We start from the raw sequence: 26,911 nt of genomic DNA, 5'->3' as shown, positions 1-26,911 counted from the left end.
TTTAATGAGGGCAAAAAGCAGAATAAAAAAGTACAAACTATATATTTCCAGGATTCAGTAAGACAACAGCTATTGTGCCTTTCATCCTGGGTTACTTTTCTCAGTGCTGCTGTGAACTGAGACAATCAAGTCCCATTTACAGCAATAGAAAAAATAGTATTTCATCAGAAGTATGAAGTATTTGAAGAATAAGACAAGCAACGGCCTGATTTTAGAAGCTTCCATAGTTCCACTAACTTCAGGTGGAACTGTGGGTGTCTGACATCACATCTGAAAACCATGGCCTTGAGCTCAGTCCTGTGTCGAGTCGTGCTTCAGCGTTCCTGGTCATTTCTTCCTGCTGCTCCTCACACTTTAGCATGGCTCACTAAAGCCACTGCGGTAGGTGTTGTAGCGATGGTAAGGCCGGCTGTACCCACTGCCCAGGCCTGGATAGCCAAAGCTCCCTAATCCTGAGGAGCTGCCAGAGGAGATGGGCACTCCTTCAGCACTGAGAGTGCTGCCAACCGCAGCAGAGGTGGAGGATCCCACGGCGGTGTTCTGGGGGAAAGAGCTGAGGATGGGTCCAGGCAGGGTCACCACCACAGGAGGGGGTTGGATCACATATGTGGAGTCCTGGCACTGCCTGACACAGGGCTCATTGCAACTATTTGCCAGTGGGGTTGGACCACAGGGGGTGGGAGGACACAGGTCAGAGCAGGACATGGCTGTAGGACAGAGAAGTCTGAAATACAGGAAAGAAAGTAAATGTAATAAAATTCTGTATTAAGTTTATAGAAGTCAGGCGGGAGCATAATGTCTATGAAAGTACCTAGAGAAGGTAGTCAGAAAGGTGATCACTTATCAGATCAAAGTACACAATAGTCTGAAAATAGCATAGAGGTTTCTCCTATCTTTATAAGGCTGCTGGAAGATGCTTCTGCCCTATGCTGGCCTCTGAACTGTGGTGCCAGTCATTGCAAAATATACCCTAAGCCTTACCAGCAAAGGCACCTCCTGTTCTTTGGTAGTTTCCCTTTGCACTGTCTCCCTGAAGTACAATTGTGACTGTGACCAGGAGATGAAGAACAGCAGCTGGAGCTCTCATGAGGCATCGACAGTGACCCTGAGATGAACACTGACACATAACTGGTTTTAGTGCCTTAATGCTAGAACTTAACTGCTAACAGCCCAGCCAACACTGTTTGCAGAGCTGTAGAACAGTGTTCAAGAAGCATCCTTTGCTCCCAAATGCCCAAATGTTGTATGACCACAGCTGGCAAACTTGGAATGTGCAGAAGCATTATTTTCCTCTTCAGAAGTTTCTGCCTTGATTTGAATTCAATGTATTTGGGTCTGCTGGGATCACTGCCCTTCTGCCTGTGGAAAACAAGACTTAGGGATAGAACCCTGGACTCGACATGGGTTTATGGTTTTGCTAGTGCCAGTTTCTTAAGATGATACTGTATTTCCAGGTTCATTGGCTAACTACATCTTTAGCACTAAACTATAAAATGGAGCATGAAGCTGTTTGAGAGACAGCATTGTCAGTATCCTCTAAGTCCTGTCTCATCACACCCTGCTTCACAAGTAAATAAAGCCCTGTTTTTGATAGAACTAAGGCTTTCTAATTTTGCTTCCCAAGGGGAGTGGGGGAAGCTAGCAATATTTGTGAAGAACTAAGAATAACAACAGCAGAAAAGCAGTCATCAAAGTAACAGTTTAGCATTTAAAAAGACACTGGGTAGATTCAGACTTACCTGTTCACCTGGGCGAATAAGGCCAGAGAAGTGGATGGAAAAGTCTTGTCTTGTATAGGCTTTTATACCATGTTGCAGACTGCCAGCAGACCAGAAACATACATTATGCATGAAATTATTTCACGATTTTGCATGCAAAACCCACCAAACTCATCAACCTTATTTTTCCTGACTCAAAATCTCTTTCACTATTGTTCTATTTTTTTCCCTTCCCCTTATTATATTCACATTCCAGTACAGACAAAGCTTTCATCTTCACCAATGGGCACCCACTGAATTGCTTGGAAGACTGTGGTGACTCGTTTGAATTACAGCAGTAATTATGTCACCTCCTAAGGCCAATGTAAATTTTATGCTTCATTTTAGTCATCAAGACACTGCTTAAGGGAGTATAGGAAATGCATAGCCCTTACTCAAGACTTCACTCCTTTAGGTGAATAACCATTTAGGACTGAGATGGGGACTTGGGCTGAAGCATTTCCATTTCAAGGACTTAGCTTTACCACAAGACAAGATGTAGAATAGGTGTCCCCAGATTTCTGCACTGTTTCAATACCACACATAGAGCTGAGGTTAAAGAAAATTCAGGCTGGTGAGAACTGCTGATCAGAGACAAAAAAACACATTCTAAAGCTGCTTGGACTAACCCACAATTCTCCATACAAACCCAGTGTATGTATGAATATAGCTAATACACACATAAGGCTGCATTTCTCTACCCAATCATAAATTTAACTTCATTTTCCATGCTAAACTCAACCACACTTTCAATGAAAGAGCTTGATTATTTGATCTTATTACTTTGTGACATTTATTAACTGCCTCTAATTCTCAGTATGATTTCTGTGCAGTCTCTCATCTGAGGGATCACCATTATTCCTACCTGAAATCACACTAAGTAGCTGGGATATGCAACATTTTTCACATCAAATTGAAGACAAATGTGGATGTTAAAGATTGCTTTCAAGTATTGGTTCTTATAACCAGGGTTCTGCCTGAGCCAAACAATGGCATCAGGAGAAATTATACCCAGCATTTCTCCATTACATTAATCACTACATGATTCTTTTACCTCTGCAGCCTTCAGTGGCCTGCCCTAGCTGTGCTCCAACCTGCTGGAAACACTGGCAGACATGGAAAGGACACAAAAAGCAGGGTTGAAATCTCTCTTCTTAGCACCACTGTCCCTCAGCAGGAGATATGAATTAACTCTAAATGAAGAGTGTCTTTGTCTATGGGTTGGTCTTGGTCTTCAGAAGATCAAAGGACTTCAAAGTTCAGAAGAGCTTTTCACTAATGGCTCAAATATGCAAAGTTTAATATTACCTGATGTTCAAGGTACATGACAAGATCTCAGCACCCGCATCACCTGGCTAATAACCCAATTCTGAAGTGTGAGTCAAGATCACTCAAAGAACTTCACAAAGTAATTCAAGGGGAACACCTTCAGAAACTTTAATGATTTTATTAAAAATTTACCTAATTGATTAAAAAAAAAAAAAGCAGCTAAATCTTCATCTTCTTTAAATACTATAAAAGGGTTTAAAAAAAAATTAAAAAGTCTACATGTTTTAATGATTCTCCACAAGAAAATTCTCCTGTCATAGAGTCATAGAATAGAATCATAGAATAGTTACAGTTGGAAAGGACATTAAAATCATCTAGTTTCAACCCCCCTGCCATGGGCAGGGACTCCTCACACTAAACCATGTACCCAAGGCTCTGTCCAGCCTGGCCTTGAACACTGCCAGGGATTGAGCATTCACAACATCCTTGGGCAACCCATTCCAGTGCCTCACCATTCTTAGAGTAAAAAACTTCGTCTTTATATCCAATCTAAACTTTCCCTGTTTAAGTTTTAAGCCATTACCCCTTGTCCTATCACTGCAGTCCCTAATGAAGAGTCCTTCCCCAGATGAAGTCCCTAATGAAGAGTCCCCTTCTTATAGGCCCCCATCAGACACTGGAAGGCTGCTATGAGCCTTTCTATTTAAGAGAATCTTTTCCTTCCCTTTCCTCAAAATCTCTACTATCCAATGCTACCTGGAGTCTTCTTAAAAAATTATTTCCTCATAGCTCCTCATCCTATATAAAGGTGAAAAGTATCACTTACCTGGAGAATTCATTCCCCTTTCATCTGTAAAATGCCAATTTTTCCTCCTTCTCACCTCTAGGGACATAAGCAGTGTTTCTTGGAGGGTATATAATATTTTAGAAACATTAACAGCCTGCAAATGTTTTCACTGATATTATGCTAGTTCAGTTTAGATTTCACCCAAAAGATCGAGAGCCTTTGGATCTTGCTTTTTGGGATTAAGGCTGTTGAACAAAGATACTTCTCACTTACGGATCAGGGATGGAATTTCACATTCCACACACCCAATTACAACCCTTTGTGTAATAACAGAGAGCTCCTTGTCAGTCTGGTGAACTACCAAATTGCCGAAGAGCTGACAAATTACTTACGTGAATTGAAATTTGTAGCATCTTTATGTTGACTTCAGAGGCCTGAGTGTAGTAGAACAAGGCATTCAAATGATCATCAGATCTCTGAGATGAAAGAAGCTTTGAGGAAGACTTTTCATTAAAAGCCAGGATGAGGCTAGACTGGTACATAAACCATAAGCAATTTAACTCCTGGGGACAATTTAACTACTGGTGACAATGTACGAGCTGCAACAAATTTTACAACTGGACTTATTTCAGTGCCTACATGAGGATCTCTTCTATTTCCCCTCCCCAAACTTACTGGTTTAGTAGCTTCAGTAACTGTTGCAAGTTTTGTTTAAATCTCAGCTCTGTCCTTTAACAAAGGTTTCTAAAGGTTTTAATGCCTGCATGTGCTATATTTATTTTGTGTTGGCATGCTTCATTCCTTGACTCATGTTGGAACTCTGTAGGGCTGCAGTCAGGACAGTAAGGACAACTTAGCTTTTATCAGAAGCCCTAAAAGACGCAGTACTTATGCAGTAAATAGCAAGTAAATACATCAAATATTGCTGTTGAAGAAGCTATATGTATCCCTTCTTTGAGAATTCTGCGGTTTTACTTCAGCAGAAGTAATGTTTTCATGTTTTACTTCACAAATCCAAGCATTCAAACAGTGATTTGGTGGTAAAAGAATGTAAATCTTTCTTTGTACCCTGCAGCTCCACATCAGAGTAATTGAGAGTGTGAATCACAAGATTCCTTAAAACAAACATCATTATATGCTGGGTTAGATACCCTGGCATTGTGCTAGATCATAGAACACTTCCAGGCTTGAGAATAATTTCTTGGCAGATGCAGAAAGCCAGGTAATATGATGAGTCAGTGTGGAATCAATAAGCAATTCAGCTGCTAAATTAAACATTTTCTTGATCTGGAGCTCTAAACATATGTTCTTCTCTTATTAGTGGCCCCAGTATTATTCATATCATGTCTCTGGGCAGTGATGATCTAAGCAGTGAAGAATTTCACCCAGAAAAAGCCTCAAAAGAAGGTAGGTGAGGAAGCAAAATAAAACAGAAGATCAGAGATGTGATAAAAGTATAACTTTAATAATACTAAAGAGTGAATTGAAATACTGCAAAGCAATAGATTTCAGCATGGGAAGAATGTCACATCTCATGATGATTTATTCTGTGGACAGAGCTCTTAGTGTAGCATTACATTGACATTACCTTGACAATTAAGTCCCATCTACTGTCTAAATTGTAAGTTTTATACCAGGCAGTATCAATTACAGAGTTGTGCAGCAGAACTGCATACTTGATTAGAAATATAAAATAGTACAACAAGAGGAGGGCCCTCATTTTAGGGAATTACTAGCTCCCACAGCTCCATAAACTTCAGGCAGTGGGCGTCTAACGCTGCATCTGAAAACCATGGCCATGAGCTCAGTCCTGTGTCGAGTTGTGCTTCAGCGTTCCTGGTCATTTCTTCCTGCTTGCTCCTCACGCTTTAGCACGGCCCGTAGAAGCCACTGCGGTAGGTGTTGTAGTGACGGTAGGGCCGGCTGTACCCACTGCCCAGGCCTGGATAGCCAAAGCTCCCTAATCCCAAGGAGCTCCCAGAGGAGATAGGTACTCCCTCAGCACTGAGAGCACTCCCAATGGCTGCAGATGCTGAGGATCCCACTGTGGTGTTCTGAGGGAAAGAGCTGAGGATGGGTCCAGGCAGGGTCACCACCACAGGAGAGGGCTGGATCACCACTGTTGAGTCCTGGCACTGCCTGACACAGGGCTCGTTGCAACTATTTGCCAATGGGGTTGGGCCACAGGAGGTGGGGGGGCACCGTTCATAGCAGGACATGTCTGTAGGATGGACGCAATTCTGAAATACAGGATCAGAAGTGAATGCAATATAGGAATCATACTACATTTACATTTACTCAGCTCAGGACAATAGGAGCTTTCAAAGGATCTTTTTTGGGGGGGGAAACTGAATGGGGCGTGAGTTGAGAAAGAAAGAAAATTCTTAAATGTGCTACATGAAGATGGAGGCTGAAGTAATTCACTCTCAGTTATTGGTGATTCAATGGAATAGCTGGAGGCAGAACAAAAGGACACGTACCTGTATCATTACTTTTAGTATTTTGATTGGCTGTATGTCTGGAAAGGCACTACTGACATCCAGCTGCAGGTATTCAGAGGATTGTAGTAGTAGTAACTATGAGTAATACCTAGCTACAAATGTGCTTGTGGATAGAGTTCAGCAGACAGATGGAAAATGAAATGAATAATTTTCCAGGTTCCAACTTTGCCTACAAAGAGGTATGAATTTCAGTATCATTAAGGATGCTTGAAGCTGATGTCTTAGGAAATCTTTCCCAGACAGCTAGTCCACAGTGGACAGGATCTCAATTCTATGAGAAAGACAGGATTTAGAATCATAGAATGGTGAGGGTTGGAAAGGAATTTAATATCTAGTCCCAAACCCCTGCCATGGGCAGGGATGCCTCACACGGGACAGAGCCTTGGGTGACAACAACCTGGCCTTGAACAAAATATTCCCTGAACAAAATACTCTCTGAATACCCACTGTGTCTGGTTCCAGCGTACCACTAAGAACAAAGGTTGCTGTTTCCTATGTTTATCCCACTTGGTTGGGTGCTGAGGTCTCTTCCATTTTTGCTATTTTTTCCTTTGTTCTCACAGTCCCTGAAACCAGTTCTCTAAACTTGCAGTAGGTGTCATTGCTTCCTATAACACAATTTCAAAACTTGAGTACTAAAAGACACCAAGCAGAGCTTTCTGATCTGTTTATCAGGCTGAAGTCCATGTTGATTACTATAATAGAAGGTTGAGGGTATGTGATTAGAGTCAATATCCTTGCTGAACTATGGCTATTCCTTCTAATATCAGTATGCAGCTCCATTTTATCTTCATTTAGAAAGTGGTATTTAGAGTTCAAAAACTTGTGGTTCCACCTAATTGATTTTATAACCCACAGACCTCTGCTTTAAACCTTCCTGGTTTGTCTGCTCACCAGCTCTTTCTTTTAGTATATGTATCGTCTTACCCACTTATTTCCCACTGTGCCCAGTAACAAGTTCATCACGATAAAAATAGGCAACAGTGAAAAGCTTCTATGGAATAAACAGCAAAGAAAAGAATTTTTTTGGATGACATTTCTGAAGATAAATGAACCCACACACTTCACAAACACTGTTGTTTTTATATCAACCCAGCTGAAAATTCACACATTACAGATGACGGATAAGACCCTTAAAGATATAAAAAGCACACTGCTACTTGAAAGATGATTGAGCACAGAGATCTCTGTAATCATATAGTGGTTTGAGTTGGAAGGGACCTTTAAAGATCACCTTGTTCCAACCCCCCTTGCACCGGTATATTACTCATTCAGTTTGTTCATCTTTGTTAATATTACTATTATTAGAATTTGGTAAACCACTTAGCACATCTGAAAGCCCATATTTGAATAAACTTATATCACCTTTTCAAGGATCTATATGGCCAAGTTGGCAGTCCAGAAATACCTGCATTTTCAACAGCAAAACCCAATGCTTTAAAGAGAAAAAGTCTTCCCCTGAACCAAACCAGCAGCTAGCAGAATACTGTGGTGAAAAAAGAACAGCAAACAAATTGTTATGAAGGTAAGAATTCAGCAAATAGAAAGAAGTAGATTTGAACTAACCTTGTTCACAAAAGAGGAAAATGTAAGAGAAGTGGTAGTGAGGACCTTGAGTTGAGTTTGCTTTTATACTGCATATCGAATGGCCTCAGGAGCACAGACATCCTTTGCGCATGAAATTATTTACCAACAAGTATGTCCTGAATGCAAAGGGCTTCCAACTGATTAAATGTCTTTTCCTTACTATTTATTACTTTGTTTTTATTTCCTTACCTTCTGACATAGATATTCCATCACACAAGTATCTCTCATCTTCTGGTATTATGGAGCAAATTTATTCCAGTGCCACCTTTCAGGCACAACAAACTCTATGCTTCAGTATATGTTTCACCTTAGTCATAAGCAAAAATATTGAGAAGAATTTATACCATGCATAATTCATCATTCAAAGCTGCTCTTTTATTAAGAATATGAGTGTGTATCCTTAAGAAATTCTTGTCGCCACCAATGTTTACAAAGCTCCAACTCTAGCCAAGCGTAAGAACAGTCCAGACTGAACTTTGGTGTTTTGTGAAGGCATAAAAAAGCACAAACATATGCACACCTGAAATGTCACTGAATGCAGTGAGAAAGCATCAAAGCCCTGTGTGAAATACTATTATACTATATCAAATTTAGATAGTATCACCCTATTACACTTCAATAACACAGTCTGAGACACAGCTAATAACACATGGGGACATGTAGACCTGATTTATCTGTTCTTTTAAGAGAAGAACATATATCTCCATTCTGTACCATCTCAGACCATATGTATGAATAGCACTGCACAAGTCACCTTGAGGACAAATATAAATTTTAAAATACTTGATATCATCCCACATAGGGGAAAAAAAACCAACACAACACATAAGGACTTGTTTGCCACTGAACTTTTTCCCTTGCTACAGACTGAAGTATAACAGTAATTACACTGCAAACTGCTGGAATTCTGTTACGTAAGTGGAATATAAATATACACTAAAAGTTTTTTAACTTTACTTTTCAATTTCTCCTGGACAAGCTGCAGGGTTTGAACCTCCTTGTTGAGCATCCATGACATCATGCTGTCTGAAGATGGCCAATTCCAGGACATTGGTTTCTTTGTTCTTTTAAATCAGCAAACAGACCAAGGGGCTTATGGCAGAGACTAGTTCTTCAAGCTTTTTCATTCATCAGCAGCACGTATGTACCTTTCAGGACATGCTGTTCTTGGGTAAAGGCCACTTAACAACTGGACACTTTATTCTCCTGAAATTCATTTCTGTACTTTCTATGCTACAGGTCCATTTGCATCATAGAAAGACGCCTTTCTGTCACCAAGAATGAAGCCATTCTTTGATGTACATCAGAGTGATTACTCAGAGATTCGTGTGAATAATTACTTCAGTCACACCAGTTCTGTCAACAGGGCACCAAATACTTGTGGATGCACTCCAGTCCCTTCAATTATTTGTATAGAAAGCACAGTCAAAGAAACCAAATTTTAAGCAGAGACTCCATTCAGTCTAGGACCTACTGATTTCCCATCTTTCATAGCTTGCTTTTGCTGCCTCAAGCCACAGCCTAAAAGTAAACATATCCCATACTATCTCTAAACCATTCTTCCCCCCCCCCCCCCCCCCCCCCAGCCCCCTTTAATTTAGTAACTTTGCAAGTAAGTAATTCTTAAGCAAAAAGAGCTTATAAGCTTAAAACATTTGGAAAAACATAAAACTATCTTTCCCCCCTGGCATGTGAACATTTGGGCTGGTTCTAGCAGTGAACCTGAATTCCAGTTGTCTTCCCCCTGGTTACTTCACTATCTCTATCAGTGCTACAACATTTCACTTTTGAAATAGATATTAGTAGGCTTTAAAGGAGAAAGCCCTGAATGAAGTGGACAGTCATCAAAATTACACAACTCTCTCATGTTGCTTTCCTGTCCTATGTTCTGTTAGACCCTGCACAGCACCAGCAGTAGAACAAAGGCATTGATACAATTAAGAACTTGGACAAATTTCTCAGAAGCTTATGTGCCTACAGACAAGCTATTCTTTATTTGTCATTGATGTCTCTTAGCTGCACACAATGTTGTGAGCTTTAAGATCTTTGAGAAAAACCCTAGGTGGTAACAGGAGCAATTTGATTTTAATCTTACAGGAAATACCTATGGCTATTTATCTACTTCTTCACTCAGTTTTCCTCTAAATTATGAGAGTTTTTGTGTGGATTAGCTAAGCAAAAATATTTCATGGACTGTGCTTAATATTTGAAAGAGAAGATATCAAAGCCCATCATCAACATAGTTTTATGATTCTGCTGAGATTTGAATATGCGCTTCCCCTTTGAAGCCCTGAGTCAAAATCACTCGAAGAATGTCATGGTTGAAGCTTCAGAGGCTGGTAGTATTCAATCTAATCAAAATCAGATACCCAAATACTGCTTCTGAATTAGGGAGTTTCGTATTCTGGGAGTTTTACAGATGCTAAATAAGTGATAAGATCAGAAAGTTCCCAAACTAAAAGAGGACAACTGTACTCTTAAGCACAGAGGTGGGAAAAAAAAATGGGGAAAAAAATAGGAAGAGAAATACATAGGTAAAAATGTTCAGTGTTTCACAGGAGTCTAAACAATGAAATTCTTTTTATCATGTTGATTGTGGTGACTATTCAATTCACATTTTCCACTGAGAAGATACTCTGCAGAGATTTGCCACAGGACATATTCCTCCCCAAGAAGATGAAAAAAGGAGAATAAAACCATAATGAAACATATATTCAGATGCAAAACAAGTTTAATCATGTAAAGTCAAGCAGCATTCAGCAAACAAAAGATATATATATTTATAAAAGAGAAAAAAACTTTTAACCCATTGCAAGTGAAAGACAGCAAGAGACATTTCACTTTTCCTCAAGTCCTGAATAAAAACCCTCCATTCATCATTTTAAAGTACAGCGTTATACCAAGACAACGTGAAATTCGAAATCACAGAGGCATGGAAAGTCATCAAGAGCAAGGAATTTCAAGAACAAGACATGTTGGCCAAGTGCCCAGAAAGCACCTTGCTTCTCTCTCTCTTTTTCAGGGAGGGAGAGGAGCACTGAACTCATCTGGCAACCCTGGCCAGCAGCTCCAGCCTCAGTCTGACACCTGGTTTTGGGCTTCCTGGTTGATGGACGTCCAGCCTGGGTTTAGCAGGGCAGGCTCCTTCTGCCACAGTAGCGGCCACCAAGGCCAGAGAGGTTGAAGCCCCCAGAGTTGATGGGCACTCCCTCCTCACTCAGGATGCTGCCAACAGCAGCAGATGCTGAGGATCCCACGGCGGTGTTCTGGGGGAAGGAGCTGAGGATGGGTCCAGGAAGGGTCACCACCACGGGAGAGGGCTGGATCACCACACGGGAGTCCTGGCACTGCCTGACACAGGGCTCGTTGCAGCTGTTGGCCAGTGGGGTTGGCCCACAGGGACGGCACAGATCGTAGCAGGACATGGCTGTGGGATGGAGGTGGACCTGGGAGAGAGAGCCGGGAAAGCACAGGCAGTGTGTGAGGGAAAGCCTGCTCAGCCAGAGCAAAGGCACAGGCTGGGGAGCAGGGACAGCCTGTGTAGGGTGGCAAAGATCCTCAGTAGGGAGGAAGAGAGCCTCTGTAGCTGAAGTTCCCAAGGAGGCACAGGAAAAGTGTAAGACCTTCTTCCACCTCTCCCAACTGGAGAACAAGAGGAAGAAACAGAAAGAACAGGATCAAGGAGAAAGGCTGCCAGCAAATGCTACCAAAAGGCTATGGCAAAGTTGAGGCCAAATGAAAAAGAGGAAAACAAGATAGAAGGCAAAGACACTTGCAGCTCACCTTGCTCACCAAGGAGGAGAAGGCAAGAGAAGTGGATGAGGGAGCCTGCTCTGGGGCTGACTCTTATACTGGTCCAGACTGCCCCAGGCCCAGAGACACCCTTTGCTCATGTAAAGTGTTTACCAACAAGCTCATCTTGCATGCAAAGCACCACAATTAAAGAAATGAGGACAGTGCTTACATTCACTGCAATGCTGCCTTTTCATTTCCCTGTTTGTGACGTACTCATTCAGCAGCAAGCCTCCTTTCAAGTGACAATATCAGAGGACAAAATTATTACATGAAACATGACACAGATGTATGATTCTATTGCACAGTACCTGAGCAAGGAAAATGCACAGACAGTAGACAGGTGCAGCCCAGAGTCCAGGTCAACCATCAAGCTCATGGTGATGCAGGACTCACATAAAGCAGCACAGTCACTCCACACATTAGGAGTAGATCCCTGGATGCTAACCTGGGCCAAAAAGCTCATCAATTGCTGACAAGGGCCATAAGAACCAGACAGAACTAAGCACAGACTGGGCATGCCATCCACTAATGACGGTCTGGATCAAGGGAGTCAGGCATACACAAATGTACTAAAGAACAGGAAGCTCACACTCCTACTGCTAAGCTGAAGAAGAGGGCAAAGGCTCAGCACAGAACTTAAATAGAGAAGTGGGTTAAAGGGGAGTGAGAGGACTGAGAGATCCCAGGTGAGGCTCATCACAGCCATTGGCCTGGGAGTTCCTGCACTCAGGCCATTGATGTGCAAGAAGAGGAAATCTTTTCTGCACCTGGGACACAGCACACCAGCTCCATCTATGACCACAGTGTGGGGAGAGGGACTTTTCCATCAAGAGAGCAAGTTTACATTCATTGTGTATGTGCAAAATCTGTCCTTTCTTCTAAGTATCCTTTCAATCCCACTGCTGTCTCAGAAAATCTATTGATAGGGTCTCCTGCCAGACTTTCATATCCCCACATTTAATGCCCAGCAGCTTTCATATGGAGAAAATAGGGCTTTAGTTATGGGGAAAGACACTGTACGTGTTCCCACTACGTAGGGCACAGCAGAAAATGTGCACCTAACTGCCTGAAGCAATACTGGAGACCAAAGGGAAAAACATCAACTGTGGAAGACTAGAGGATGAGGCAGGAACGGACAGGCAGCTTGTCATCCTCTAGATCACCTGTTGCAGTAGCAACTATTATATCTCAGAGGAGTAGGCCAGACCACCTACATGCCAGCTCCATGCATGGGCAAGGAGATATCCCTCCCTGATCCCAGTGGACTTGCAGTTCAGGAGAGAATGGGAAAAGGACACAATGGCTGCACCCTGGAGGATTTCTTCATTTCATCTTCTGGTGTACAAGAGACCAAGAAGGACTTCACTACAGCTTCGTGGACAACAAGTCATGTACACTCCCAATCAGTAACTCTGCAGGTCTAACATTACAATGTACTTCAGAAAGGGGACTGAGGAGCATGGTCTGGGGGCAGAAGTGGTGGGTTACTGTTTATTTGACATCTGAACATGCCACACACATCTACTGGCCACGGAAGGAATTGAAGGGATTTGATGCAAAACACAAGTCTTTTGTTCAGGACAAAACTTTGTGACTTTGGAAAAGCAGTGTCAGATGCAACTATGTCATCCAAGTGACAACTTCACTAGAACACCCCCTCCCAATCTCCCAAGAAAGATGGAAACCACCACATACCTTCACCCACACCTTTCTCCTGTATAGCATTCCATTTTTGCCTGCCAAGCTTGGCTGGGCATCCCAGGAGGGAAGAAACACAAGGAGATTCAAGTTACAATGCAGCATAAACTTTAATGTATTTAAAGAAAGAAACAAAGCAGTGCATCCTGGAAGAGACAACGTCCAGGCTGCTACAAGGGCACCTGACACTCAGGCACCCTTCACAGCATCAAGACAAATGCATTCCTCCCACATCCATGGGGAGAAGGAGATGAGCAGGAACGCTCTGCGCTTGCTTCAGGATGAACTCATGGCACAGGACAACAGGAGGCAACAGGGACTCATGATGCGGAGAAGAAAGCAGGAGAAGAAGATGTCAACTGGCCATGTTTCCAGACAGCACAGGCTGGCACCTTGCTTGTCTCCCTCCCTTGCAGGAGGACACAAGGATGCTCAACCCGTCTGGGAACTCTGGCCAGCAGCAATGTCCTCAGTCCGGCACCTGGCTTTGGGCTTCCTGGTCCATGCACTCACTGGACATCCAACCTGGGTTTAGCAGGGCAGGCTCCTTCTGCCACAGTAGCGGCCACCAAGGCCAGAGAGGCTGAAGCCCCCAGAGTTGATGGGCACTCCCTCCTCACTCAGGATGCTGCCAACAGCAGCAGAGGTGGAGGATCCCACGGCGGTGTTCTGGGGGAAGGAGCTGAGGATGGGTCCGGGCAGGGTCACCACCACGGGAGATGGTTCAATGATGACCCTGGAGTCCTGGCACTGCCTGACACAGGGCTCGTTGCAGCTGTTGGCCAGTGGGGTTGGCCCACAGGGACGGCACAGATCGTAGCAGGACATGGCTGTGGGATGGAGGTGGACCTGGGAGAGAGGGCAGGGAAGAACAGTCAGCAGGCAAGAATCACCCTGGCAGCCTACAAACCCAGAGCAAAGCACAGGCTTGGGAGCAGGGACAGCATCAGCAGGGAGGAAGAGAGATCCTGGACACCCTGTCCTGAAGCATCCCCTTAAAAATCTTGTCCCCCTCCTTCCATTGTTGTTGCATGGATTCAAGTCTCAGGACACAAAGAGAAAGGAGCTCAGTGATACAAGAAGACAGAGGAGGAAAGGAGAAAGAGTTTGAAAAGGCAGTTGTATCTCACCTTGCTTACCAAGGAGGAGAAGACAAGAGAAGTGGATGAGGGAGCCTGCAGCTGGACTGGCTTTTATACTGCTCCAGACTGCCCCAGGCCTACAGGCACTCTTTTAGTAAGGAATGTGTTTACCAGCAAGCTCATCTTCCATGCAAAGCATCACAATTAAAGAAATGGGAACTGTTCTTCATGTTCCCTGCAACACTTCCTTTTCATTTCCCTGTTCATGACGTGCCCATTCAGCCACTCAGGCTCCTTTCAACAGACACTATTAGAGCCCTAACTTTTTCAGGGGAAATGACAAGTCAGCATAGGCAGATGATGCAGCCAATGATGAGTGTCCTAAATCTCCAGGTGAAGAGAGATTCTTGCCCTGCAGGACATCGCTTTAAAGTGTTTCCTAATATATGTGGCCCATCTCCTCATAATGTTGAGGCTTTAGCCTGGACATCCACACACAAGGGTCAGCTCCACCAGCCACTTGCTCTTGTGTTATGCTCATGTGCTCTGTATTAGGCATCGCCTTTCTAGGCAGGGCACCTCTGTCATGGGGTTTAGACATTCTCATTGAGAATGAGCTTTGACCTCAGTAGAAGTTGTTCTTCCTCTTTTGTCATCTTCCTTCTCTCACTCATCCTTCCCGTGTTTAGTAGCAGACTACCAGTGCTTAAGGACCATGGCTATTCCCCTCCCAAATAGAGACCACAGGCAAAGCTGAACACACACGGGGGACCAAGGCATTTCATGGCCAATAAAGATGTCCTTCTTCCACCCCATGACTTTACCACCACTTCTACTTTAGCTATGAAGATGGCTGCAAACCAGACATGACCAAGTGCTTGGCAGAATTTCCACAGAAGACACAACAGTGCTCAGTAGTGAACAGGGCCCATGTGTCTTTGCAAGGGCAATTGGAGGCGTATGGCACAACAGATGCCTCCTACTCTACCCAAAGCACAACCAGAAGTGCAATACAAAGATTTCCCTGCATGTGATGGAGGGAATGAGAATTGAGATGGTGGGGTACCACTGCCTCAGCCTTTCTACCTTGGGACATGCTTGAAAGGACATAAGTATTGTTGTTTTGTATGTCCCCAGTCAAATCCTGCACAACACCTGTGTGGGATTTCTGGAGGATTTAGTGGAAGTTGTCCCAGCTTTTAGCAGGAAAGTCGATCTAGATGAAATTTAAGGTCCATTTAAAACCTAACACTTCAATGATTCAAAGGACATTTGCTGCAGCGTGCATTCCCTTCAGACACAGTAACAAACAGGGGGACTCAGCAGTGCTTTTGAGCACAAGACTGCTCCAAGTGGGGCAAAGATGCTTTTCCTTCTCCCTGCTCACCCTCCACATGCTTTCCAGCATGTAACAACACTGCAATCTCTTTAGATGAGTCCTATGTGCACAGTGCCCCCTCCTGCAACTTTTACCCATCCATGATAAAACCCTTCCCAAATGTGGAAACATCCAGAAGAGAGGTCACATCTCAGTTTACAATTGCCCTGTCCAAAAGCTTCCCTTCAACTCCTTTGGCACTCTCTCCACTACAATGATTTGCACAAAAGGCTTGGAGGAGGGAAGGGCAGGTGCATATTGTGAGTGGTAACATACAGTTAGAGTGTTGGGCAGGTGGGTCTTAGCCTGCATAGAAACGTCTTCCAGCTGGTTATTGTATTGCATGCTCATATGGAATCAAGGATCCAACCTCACTTGGGGTTCCCGTGTGCCCTGACAGAGCTCCTTGCCAGCCTTTGTATGTTCAGAAAATATATCACACTCAATTTCTCTTACAGTGACCATAGCCCTTGAATGCATTTAGCTCATCCTACTTGAGTGCATTCGGCTCATCCATGTACAAAGGTGGTCTACCACTGACTCTTACCCACCCACTGTCTCTCCCTTCAAGGCATCCCAAATACACTTGGACAGATTTTGCCTGAGCATCCCATTTCACTCTGCATAGCTTGACTGGAAATCCCAGAAGGGAAGCAACATGAGGAGAAACAAAATATAATGCAGCATAAACTTTAATGAATAAAAAGAGAGAAAGAAAGCAGTGCATCCTGAAAGAGACTATGTCCAGGCTGCTACAAAGGCACCTGAAACTCAGGCACCTCTTCACAACAGCAGGACAAGTACCTTGATCTGACACACATGTGCAGAGGGTGGTGATTAGAAACCCTCTCAACTTGCTTCAGGATGAACCCATGGCACAGGACAGCAGGAGGCAACAGGGACTCATGTTTCAGATAGCAAAGCAGGAGAAGACTTCAGCTGGCTGTGTTTCCAGACAGCACAGGCTGGCATCTTGCTTGTCTCCCTCCCTTGCAGGAGGACACAAGGATTCTCAGCCTGCCTGGGAACTCTGGCCAGCAGCAATGTCCTCAGTCCGGCACCTGGCTTTGGGCTTCCTGGTCCATGCACTCACTGAAGACGTCCAGCCTGGCTTTAGCAGGGCAGGCTCCTTCTGCCGCAGTAGCGGCCACCAAGGCCAGAGAGGCTGAAGCCCCCAGAGTTGATGGGCACTCCCTCCTCACTCAGGATGCTGCCAACAGCAGCAGAGGTGGAGGATCCCACGGCGGTGTTCTGGGGGAAGGAGCTGAGGATGGGTCCGGGCAGGGTCACCACCACGGGAGAGGGCTGGATCACCACACGGGAGTCCTGGCACTGCCTGACACAGGGCTCGTTGCAGCTGTTGGCCAGTGGGGTTGGCCCACAGGGACGGCACAGATCGTAGCAGGACATGGCTGTGGGATGGAGGTGGACCTGGGAGAGAGGGCAGGGAAAGCACAGGCAGTAAGAAGCAGCCTGACAGCCTGCTCAGCCAGAGCAAAGGCACAGGCTTGGGAGCAGGAACAGCCTCAGCAGGGAGGAAGAGAGATCTTGGAACCCACCCAAAATCCTGAAAGCAAAACTTGTCCCCCACCTCCATTGGTGTTGCAAAGGATGCAAGTCTGGATGCAAAGAGTAAGGAGCTCAGAAAACTAGAAGACAGAGGAGAACAGGAGAATAAGAGTGGGAAAAAGCAGTTGTATCTCACCTTGCTCACCAAGGAGGAGAAGGCAAGAGAAGTGGATGAGGGAGCCTGCAGCTGGACTGGCTTTTATACTGCTCCAGACTGCCCTAGGCCCAGAGGCACCCTTTGAGCATGTAATGTGTTTACCAGCAAGCTCATCTTCCATGCAAAGCATCACAATTAAAGAAATGGGGACACTGTTTATGTTTCCTGCAATGTTTCCTTTTCATTTCCCTGTTCATGACGTGCCCATTCAGCCACACAGGCTCCTTTCAACTGACACTATTAGAGGCCAAAATGTTTCCAGGGGAAATGACAAGTCAGCATAGGCAGATGATGCAGCCAGTGATGAGGAGTATCCTACCTCACCAAGTGAACAAGAACCTTGCCCTGCAGGGCCTCACTTTAAAGTGTTTCCTGATGCGTGGGTCCCATCTCCTCATAACCCTGAGGCTTCAGCCTGGACATCCACACATAAGGGTCAGCTCCATCAGCCACTCGCTCTTGTGTTATGCTCATGCACTCTGTATTAGGCATCGCCTTTCTAGGCAGGGCACCTCTGCTGTGGGGTTTAGACACGCTCTCTGAGACTGACCTTTGACCTCAGCAGAAGTTGTTTCTGCCTCTTTTGCCATATTCCTTCTCTCCCTCATCCCCATCCACCTTTAATGGCAGAGTACCAGTGCTTAAGATCCAGGGCTATTCCCTCCAACAAATGACTAGAGACCACAGGCAAAGCTGAACACACACGGGGGACCAAGGCATTTCATGGCCAATAAAGACATGTCCTTCTTCCACCCCATGACTTTGCCACCACTTCTGCTTTATGGTCACAGAGAGATGGCATTCCTCATGTAAGATGACAGATGGCTGCAGACCAGGCATGACCAAATACATGGCAGGATTTCCACAGGACACAGAACAGTGCTCAGCTGATAGCAAGGTCTATGTTTCTTTGAAAGTACAGTCGAAGGAGCACAGCACAGCAGGTGCCTCCTACTGTACCTCAAGCACAACCAGAGCAGGAGCACGAAGTATTGCCTTCATGTGATGAGAAACTTAGAACTGAGGTAATGCAGTGCCATGACTTCAGCCTCCCCAGCTTGTGATATGGTTGAAACAACCAAAGTATGGTCACTGCTATGTGAGTCAAATCCTGCACAGCACCTGTGTGCTCAGTTTAGTGAAGTGTGTCCAGCTTTTAGCAAAAGCTTAAAGCATGAAATTTAAGGTCAACTGTGCCAGTATCACTTCCCTACACAGTATAGTGACAGATAAAGAAAAACTCTGCAACGCCTTATTTTTTTTTTCAGCACAAGACTGCTTTAGTGGGTGCAAAAATGCTTTTCCTGCTCCATTCTAGCCCTGTGCAGAGTTTCCAGCACATATCACCAGCACTGCCCATCTCTTTCTGATGAGGAATGATGAGCCCTGTGTGTGCATATCTATCAACTACACACTGATGCTCAACCTATTCCAGCTTTGCCAAAATCTAGCAGAGGGCTCACATCTCCATTTGTATAGTTGCTCTGGCTGACATCTCTCATTTCAGTCCCTTTGGCACTTCCTTCACATCCAGGGCTTCCAAGAAGGGTTTTGAGAAAGGAAGGGCAAGGATCAATTGCAGGTGGTAGCCTGGAACCAGAACCTTGTACCGGTGGGTGCTGGACTGCACAGAAATGTCTTGCAGAAGGTCAGCGCCTTGCCTCACCAACCAAAGACAGTATCCAAGCTTGCTTGTTGTTCACATGTCCATTAGGGGAGCTTCTGGCCACCCTTTTTGTGTTCAGATCATGTCATGAAACCCCACACCATTCAAACTCTCTTCCAACGACCATAGACCTGAGGTACTCAGCTCCTCCAGGCACAAAACAGATTAAACATCTGCCCTAACCCACTCATTTTCTTCCTCTCTAGGGTATCCCATTTCCCACTGTACATCTTGGCTGGGCATCCCAGGAGGGAAGGAACACAAGGAAAACTCAAGTTACAATGCAGCATAAACTTTAATGAGTAAAAAGAGAGAAACAAAGCAGTGCATCCTGGAAGAGACAATGTCCAGGCTGCTACAAGGGCACCTGACACTCAGGCACCTCTTCACAGTAGTGGGACAAGTGTTTTCCTTCCACTCCCATGGGGAGAGGGTGGTGAGCAGGGACCTTCTCCAGTTGCTTCAGGATGAACCCATGACACAGGACAGCAGGAGGCAACAGGGACTCATGGTGTGGAGAAGAAAGCAGGAGAAGAAGAAGACATCAGCTGGCTGTGATTCCAGACAGCACAGGCTGGCACTTTGCTTGTCTCCCTCCCTTGAAGGAGGACACAAGGATGCTCAACCCATCTGGGAACTCTGGCCAGCAGCAATGTCCTCAGTCCGGCACCTGGCTTTGGGCTTCCTGGTCCATGCATTCACTGGAGACGTCCAACCTGGCTTTAGCAGGGCAGGCTCCTTCTGCCGCAGTAGCGGCCACCAAGGCCAGAGAGGTTGAAGCCCCCAGAGTTGATGGGCACTCCTGCCTCACTCAGGATGCTGCCAACAGCAGCAGAGGTGGAGGATCCCACGGCGGTGTTCTGGGGGAAGGAGCTGAGGATGGGTCCGGGCAGGGTCACCACCACGGGAGAGGGCTGGATCACCACACGGGAGTCCTGGCACTGCCTGACACAGGGCTCGTTGCAGCTGTTGGCCAGTGGGGTTGGCCCACAGGGACGGCACAGATCATAGCAGGACATGGCTGTGGGATGGAGGTGGACCTGGGAGAGAGAGCAGGGAAAGCACAGGCAGCATTATAGTGACAGCCTACTAGGTGAGAGCAAAGGCACAGTCTTGAGAGCAGGGACAGCCTGTGTAGGGAGAAAGAGAAATTAAAGTCTCCTGGTCTTTAAGAAGCTGCTGCAAGAAAAGCTGTAGACCTTCCCCATCTTCCATGATGTTGGCAAGGAGCAAGGCTCTCAGAAAAGCTACAAGAAAGAGAGAAAAAAGACAAGAGAAATTGACAGAGGCACTTGATACTTACCTTGTTCAGCAAGGAGAAGAAGGCAAGAGAAGTGGATGAGGGAGCCTGCAGCTGGACTGCCTTTTTATACTGGTCTAGACTGCCCCAGGCCCAAAGGCACCCTTTGTGCATAGTAATGTATTAACAAGCTCATCATGTATGGAAAGCATTCCCTGCTACTGAAGTACACTTTGATTTCATAGTTGCAATGCTGCCTCCTCATTTCCTTGCTAATGGCATGCCAATTCCACCACAGAGACTTATTTTATGTGACACAATTAGAGATCAAATGCATTTCTTGCACAGCACTGTTGATTCAGGTAATTTAGACATTTATGATGATCTGCTTGGAAAGTAATGTATTTTTCCTCCTCCCTCTGTCATTTTAGCTACTGGCTTGGCTTTCACAGGGCCATTTTCAAATTAGAATGATGCGAGACTCATCTTAATTGGAAAATGTGCATGTTTTGCACAAATACATTTCCAGGTATTTGTCTCTGTTCCTTTGCATTGCACCACATCCTGAATCTGTTAATAGAAATATTTCTTTAGGTAAAAGCCTAAATAGGTCAGATACCCTGCATGGTACCAAAACTTGAATTCACCTTTCAACTCTTTGATTTTTGCAAGCATATCATGGTTATATTTAGGTATTGATATGGTTATATTATGATATATTATAGCTTATTTTTTCACTACTTCCTCATTTTGTAGACTCTCCCGAAAATTGGAAGTAGTTAACTCCCAATACACAACATGGCACCATCAAAATGTTTAAAAATCATAGAAAATCATGTTCTTCTAAGCCAACTAAACACTTCAAGCCATTTTTAGAAATAATTTTCCCCTTGAGCCACAGAGCAATTTCTTTAGACTCAATGAGTGGTTTTTCCTTCCCTTCTTGCAGAAGGCATGCTCCTTTTAGGGGATATCTCATGTTTTTAATTGGAGTCAGAAAATGAAGCAGCTGCCTCTTAGAAGAATCCTTTCCTGACATCAGACAAACTGAGAAGTCTCTCACCAACATACGACTGGAAACTTTCAGACTTTAAGGATTCATGTTCAAACTCATTGCAAGGATAATGAGTTAAATAGGTCAGCTCTTTCGACTGGCCAGGTACTGAATTGCACATTCAAGATATCAATTAAAATCCATTGTGCAATATCGATCAGTCCAGACACCTATGAAGTACAGAAAACACTCTTCTCACAACAGGTCTTTGAATCATCCAAGTACTGAGACATACAAGATACTAAAACATTCCATTAAGTTTTTGAGATGAAACTCAATGGGGAAAAAAAGTTCTGCAGATGTTGAGAGATGCTGACTTTAGCATTTAGCACAGCAAATCTGGCTGGGTTTTTTTGTTTGGTTGGTTGGTTTTTTGTGGGTTTTTTTTTTGAAGCAAACCAGAATTGTTCTACAAAGCATTTCAGCATCTGGTATTGGATATGGGCTATCTGGGCTATTGTACAAGTTACTTCCCTGGTATAATTAGGGGTGTAATATGTTAAAGTTTTGTGTACTGGCATAACAAGGAGGTATCCAGGACGTCCACTTACAGTATTCAGTCAACTCTGCTGTAGGAAAGAAATTAAAGCAATTGTGAACGTGTGAGAAGGTGACATCATGCAATTGCTTGGACACATACTTTTGGTTGATTTATTACCATACCCAAACACAGAAAACCAAATGCTTCATTCAGGTGGTGTGGCAAGCAATCATTTCTACTACATTCAAATAATTTGAGGTGGCAATTTTGGCTAAACAAATGAAGAAAATGAAGGAAGTCTGAAGCTGAAATATTTCCACTACTACATAAAACATTTCTGAAGAGAGAAATGTTTGATTTCATTCATTAAAACAGAGCCTAATACACCTAATGACTAAAGCAAAAGAAGGATTCAGCTAATGGTGAAAGGATAAAATTATCCACCTAGCACAGTTCCCACAAAACATCACACCCAGATTTGTGATTTTATTTGTATTATCCTAAGAATTCAGTTCAGAGAAAAACCATATTCATTGGGAATGCATCCTACAGTAATCACTGAGGTGGAATAAGTGATCAATACCAGGATTAATAGAAATGTTTTTATAAAATATTCTTCCATTCAAAAAAGTATATTTCACTTAGTTTTCTTCTGAGCAGTATCAGAATCTCAATCTTCCATTTACCACCATTACATATTTAGAAGCCACTGAGGTGTGTCTGTCTGCAGATCCCTAAGGCTGTGAAACAGTACTGAAGTTTCTCCACTGGCTTTTTTAAAGGAAACAGCTTCAAAGCAGATCCCAAAATATTCATGACAAAATTTGAATAGTTGTGTCACTTGGCTAATACCATCACTTTAAATTGGAGAGCCATGGTTACTCCCTAAGCAGGCAATATGTAATAGCTTCAGAAACCAAGGTTATGAATTTTTTCATTAAAAAGTAGTTTTGTATGTGTCATAATAATAACCTTGTATAAGACTTCTGGAGCAGATCCATAGCTACTCTAAATTCTTATGACTATGTAATACAGCATCACTGGGCAACAAAATTATTGCTTCTCTCCCTTTGTCTCTCATAGCATGTCCTTCTCAGTGAAACATAACGTCTTCAGTTCAACTAGAAGACCAAGTTACTTATTTCCAGAGCAAAAGCCATGCATCTGTTTTCACAGATTCCTAGTGAAAATTCACATCCAGTGATCCCACTGTAAGTGAGCTCCTTCAGGCTAGACCAGGAAGGGCCTGAGACTTGCCATGACACTTTATTGCACTGAAAATCTTGGTGTCATGTAATCACTTCTTTTTCAATGTGCTGTCTAGACAGAAATTAGTATTTTGCTTCTTATTCTTTAGGAAAGGACATTTCTGGCCATCCTAACCCTTCCTGATAGATTGCCATTCTGCATTCAAGCAGGCCTGGCATCTGGGATGGTTATTTGGGTGTCATCTCTGATTAAGGGGTCTGCCAGCAGGAATCAGGATGAAAAGCTACAGCCACCAAGGGTGACTAAGACTTTTTCTCCTTCCAGTCCCCACGTAGCTCATCTTTGGGCTGTTACGTCAAAATCTGTAGCTGTTACAGAGCGAGTTAGTCAGGGAAAGTGTCTCACGTACCCTGAGACCTGCCCTTCCCTAAAGACAGATTTCCTGTCTGGAGTTGTTTACCTGCTCCTTGTTTGCTTCTCTAATAGAGCAGTAAAAATTCTTCTCTGTAAATCCCTCCTAAATTATTAGGTGTGTTGGAGGGATCCCTAGGGCAATAACTCTTATCAGGAAGTTCTGCGTCCTCCTTGGATCAAATGTCATATCACAAGTATTCATTAATGATTTATACATTCAGAGCACTATGTTATTATACTTGAAGTGTGGTATTGGCTTCTGACACCCATGAATTGAGTAATAATATCTCTTTAAGATAAACAGATCAAAGTCACATATGTCATTCCACTAATCAGTTCATAATCAGGTCAGGATTCCTGGCCTTATACTGCTTTATTTTGTTTATTTTCCATTTTTTTTCCTACACTACATTCATTTTAGATTCCACTCACCCCTTACAGTCTCATGTGACAATAACATGACCCCAGTGATGCAAATAAACTCCATTCCATGGGTTTGTATGTTATTGCAATGATTTCAACACTATGAAGGTGCTGAAGCCTTATAATTTGGATTCATTTTTTTCTCAGGATATAAATCATCTCAGTGGCAGATTATATTCCCTTTCTGTGAGTGTATTTTAAGAGCCAGCACGTCTTCAATGGCACAACTGCAAGAAGTTTTAGTAAGCTGCCTGTCATCAGTCTGATGATCTTGTTCCCCTGTCATCTTTCCCATCAAACCATATTTAGCTGCGGTACTTAAAAGGACAGAAGACAGATGGGCCAGGAGCTGCAATGCACTGCTTGGAAAGCATAAATAGACTCTCAAAACTACTAGTTACTTCTGGCTTCAAATTTGGAACCTTGTTTTCAAGGTAAATAATTTCTAAAAATCTATGTGCTTTGAGGCATTGTGGCTTTGGCAACAAAAATCTCATCATCTTCCAGTGGGAGCAAACCTTAACTTGCACTATAAAGCAGGAATGATTTAGGTGACTTAACTCTGTCTCCCTCAATGCCTCTCGCAGTTCACCCAGCTCCTAGGCCAGACTCATGGGGATCTCAGACCTTGGATTACAGGGAATCACTAAACTCTGTATGAAGAAATACCAAAGATCATGGCTGTAATTTTATCATCAGCAGCAGCCATATCCAAGGAAATTGCAACGCTTACAGAGAGTGAGTTCACATTACCCTGAAAGGAGAAGGAGTCTGGGAGGTTTTGCTCCTTAGTTTTAGCACTTCTATACTCCAAAGGTGGATCCTACCCTCAGACAGGTGGTATAATTTTGCAGCAAACAGTCTCAGCTGTTTGAACAAGGTTGAATGGCAAAGAGGACTCCTTCTCTCTCTTAATACTGGTATTACATTTTAGCTGGGTATAAGAAAACTCTCTTTGCAGGTATAATGTACAATCTGCTGTAACTCTGCAAGTAAATTTCTTTGGGCAAGATGCTGCCCCTGCTGGAATACCATTTTATCTTGTGAAAGCTTGGGAGATTTCAGTATAAAAAGCATTCATGCTCCACCACCTTCCTCTGAAAACTATTTAATTTCATTTATATATATATATAATTCATCCAATCTGTGGTCCTCATCACCTAAATCATTCCTGTAAAGTAGATGTCTCTGTAAAGATCCCAAAACAGTGCCAGTCATTGGGAACACCCTGCAGAAGTTTCAGATTAAAGGTTTTCAAAGCACTTTGCGAACTCTCATTAATGATTTATACATGCAAAACACTTATTACCATATTTTAAGCATCCAGCATGATTGCAGTGTTTTAAAATAGACTTACAAAGTCACCCTGAAATACGTGTCAAAGTTATTAATGTTCATATTCTCTAGTTATGTATTAAGGCTCTTGCATCATACTACTTTTTTGTTTGATTTTAATTTGAAAAGTAGCTTTGTTGCTGCCAGAATTCTTAGAAGACACAACTGATGAAATTTGTTGCAGAGAAAACCTGAACCTTCTCAGAACTTACAAAAACATGTACTTGCTTGCTTACTATGTACGCAAAATAATTGTATAAACATCCATGACCTCCTCAGTTTAATTCTGTTCTCATTTAGAGCAAACGTCTCAGAAAGAGCTTAACTAATCATATTGTAAAGGAATACCAAAATCAAGACCCTTAATAAAGACTTAGAGGCCTTTTCAGAGGAGGCAGGAGAATGTTTTGAGCAAAAGATTAGGCTCTAGTACAACTCTCATGAATGAATGTGAAGGTCAGAAAATGCGCAAGTCAGGCTAGTCTGACGCATGTAGAATTTACTCTTGGGGAATAAAATAATCTGAGTAGTTAATGAGGACCTCATGCACAAAATGCTTCTTTAATCTTTCAATTAAGTTAAGAATTTTCCCAATAATAGGCCTCCTATTTCTCTTCTTTGTTTTCCCTCTCTTTTACTGTTCTCTGCAGAAAAGCAGATAAATCCATGTCAATACAATCATTCCTTGGTAACCAACCATTACCTAGGGGATGAATTTTGATGTAAGATTTTTATTGAAAGGTTATTATTTTTTTAACAAAGGTTATTACTCCACAGTTAGTAATTTGAAAGCACTGGTAATTGCAGATTTCTTAAGTGGCAGGTTAGGTTTCAAAATACATAAATGAAGCCATGGATTTTAACCAGTGATGGTGTCTAAAATACTTTAAGCAGCTTTGAAAAACTTGGCAGTTTTTCATCTCGTTCATGGAAAGAGGAAAAAAAAAACTAAAGAAAAAAAGAAAATGTTCCCTATTTATTCTGAGCAGGGGAAGCACAGTTTGAGAATTTCCAGCCCTACTGAGTTGCTGTGCTTTGTTCAGGCTAAGTGGATCTCCACTACACTAGGTTTTCTAACCCTTTTGGACACTTACCTCTTCAGATGCAACTTCAAGTCCCTTATCTTTCCAGTAAACATGGCTATCCCAGAAAGAATGATGTCCTGGTGCCCAAACCACTGGCTTAGTTGGGGTTGTACACACTTCACTTACCCTATAGACTGAGTTGCTACAACAAATCCTCAGTTTATTGTGGAAACAGCACTGGAAGAATGTGACTATAGTGAGTACTCTTAAAATTAAACAATTTATTAACATTTAGGAGCGTGTTTACTTCCCAACTGTCACAGATTTCCTGAGTAAAACTAGAAAAGTCATTTCAGGACATATCAAAAAGTACTTCCCTATACTGAGAGCCCCTCCCTTAATCCCTGTGCATTAGCATGGCTTTTGTAAAAGTAATCCCTTCTCTTTTGTTTCTCAGGTCTAATCAGTTCAAATGCTTGTTGTT

The 26,911-nt window shown here is 43.2% G+C and overlaps 5 protein-coding genes across 6 annotated transcripts; all 5 read right to left on the bottom strand.

Annotated features, from left to right (window-relative positions):
• Positions 1-5,658: 5,658 nt before the first annotated feature.
• On the bottom strand, positions 5,659-6,048 carry LOC134170446 (feather keratin 4-like). The gene has a single exon (XM_062631804.1). The coding sequence runs from the start codon at positions 6,030-6,032 to the stop codon at positions 5,682-5,684; it is 351 nt and encodes a 116-aa protein (XP_062487788.1). The 5' UTR covers positions 6,033-6,048; the 3' UTR covers positions 5,659-5,681.
• Positions 6,049-10,672: 4,624 nt separating this feature from the next.
• On the bottom strand, positions 10,673-12,316 carry LOC134170401 (feather beta keratin-like). Of its 2 annotated transcripts, none has more exons than XM_062631765.1 (2): positions 12,005-12,316; positions 10,673-11,347 (listed from the first exon to the last, which is right to left on the bottom strand). In XM_062631765.1, exon 2 carries the CDS (start codon positions 11,324-11,326, stop codon positions 11,030-11,032), a length of 297 nt encoding a protein of 98 aa, XP_062487749.1. In that variant the 5' UTR covers positions 11,327-11,347; positions 12,005-12,316; the 3' UTR covers positions 10,673-11,029. The 2 variants fall into 2 exon arrangements, with proteins under 2 accessions (XP_062487749.1, XP_062487750.1); XM_062631766.1 differs by lacking the exon at positions 12,005-12,316 and adding an exon at positions 11,685-11,745.
• Positions 12,317-13,639: 1,323 nt separating this feature from the next.
• LOC134170400 (feather beta keratin) lies at positions 13,640-14,569 on the bottom strand. The gene is made up of 2 exons (XM_062631764.1): positions 14,525-14,569; positions 13,640-14,243 (listed from the first exon to the last, which is right to left on the bottom strand). The coding sequence occupies exon 2, from the start codon at positions 14,220-14,222 to the stop codon at positions 13,926-13,928; it is 297 nt and encodes a 98-aa protein (XP_062487748.1). The 5' UTR covers positions 14,223-14,243; positions 14,525-14,569; the 3' UTR covers positions 13,640-13,925.
• A 2,046-nt stretch (positions 14,570-16,615) lies between these two features.
• On the bottom strand, positions 16,616-17,583 carry LOC134170399 (feather beta keratin-like). Its single transcript, XM_062631763.1, has 2 exons — positions 17,560-17,583; positions 16,616-17,285 (listed from the first exon to the last, which is right to left on the bottom strand). Exon 2 carries the CDS (start codon positions 17,262-17,264, stop codon positions 16,968-16,970), a length of 297 nt encoding a protein of 98 aa, XP_062487747.1. The 5' UTR covers positions 17,265-17,285; positions 17,560-17,583; the 3' UTR covers positions 16,616-16,967.
• Positions 17,584-19,680: 2,097 nt separating this feature from the next.
• On the bottom strand, positions 19,681-20,490 carry LOC134170398 (feather beta keratin-like). Its single transcript, XM_062631762.1, has one exon. The coding sequence runs from the start codon at positions 20,263-20,265 to the stop codon at positions 19,969-19,971; it is 297 nt and encodes a 98-aa protein (XP_062487746.1). The 5' UTR covers positions 20,266-20,490; the 3' UTR covers positions 19,681-19,968.
• Positions 20,491-26,911: the final 6,421 nt, after the last annotated feature.

Source organism: Pezoporus occidentalis, unplaced genomic scaffold (genome assembly GCF_034315485.1).
Source record: "Pezoporus occidentalis ecotype Australia unplaced genomic scaffold, CSIRO_AGI_Poc_V1 ctg373, whole genome shotgun sequence".
NCBI lineage: Eukaryota > Metazoa > Chordata > Aves > Psittaciformes > Psittacidae > Pezoporus > Pezoporus occidentalis.
The sequence above is the reverse complement of the archived record's forward strand: the minus strand, read 5'-3'. Positions and strand labels throughout refer to the sequence as shown.

Coding starts and splice junctions, on each gene's coding strand:
- LOC134170401 (XM_062631765.1), bottom strand. CDS start 11,326: ATGTCCTGCTACGATCTGTGCCGTCCCTGTGGGCCAACCCCACTGGCC.
- LOC134170398 (XM_062631762.1), bottom strand. CDS start 20,265: ATGTCCTGCTATGATCTGTGCCGTCCCTGTGGGCCAACCCCACTGGCC.
- LOC134170400 (XM_062631764.1), bottom strand. CDS start 14,222: ATGTCCTGCTACGATCTGTGCCGTCCCTGTGGGCCAACCCCACTGGCC.
- LOC134170399 (XM_062631763.1), bottom strand. CDS start 17,264: ATGTCCTGCTACGATCTGTGCCGTCCCTGTGGGCCAACCCCACTGGCC.
- LOC134170446 (XM_062631804.1), bottom strand. CDS start 6,032: ATGTCCTGCTATGAACGGTGCCCCCCCACCTCCTGTGGCCCAACCCCA.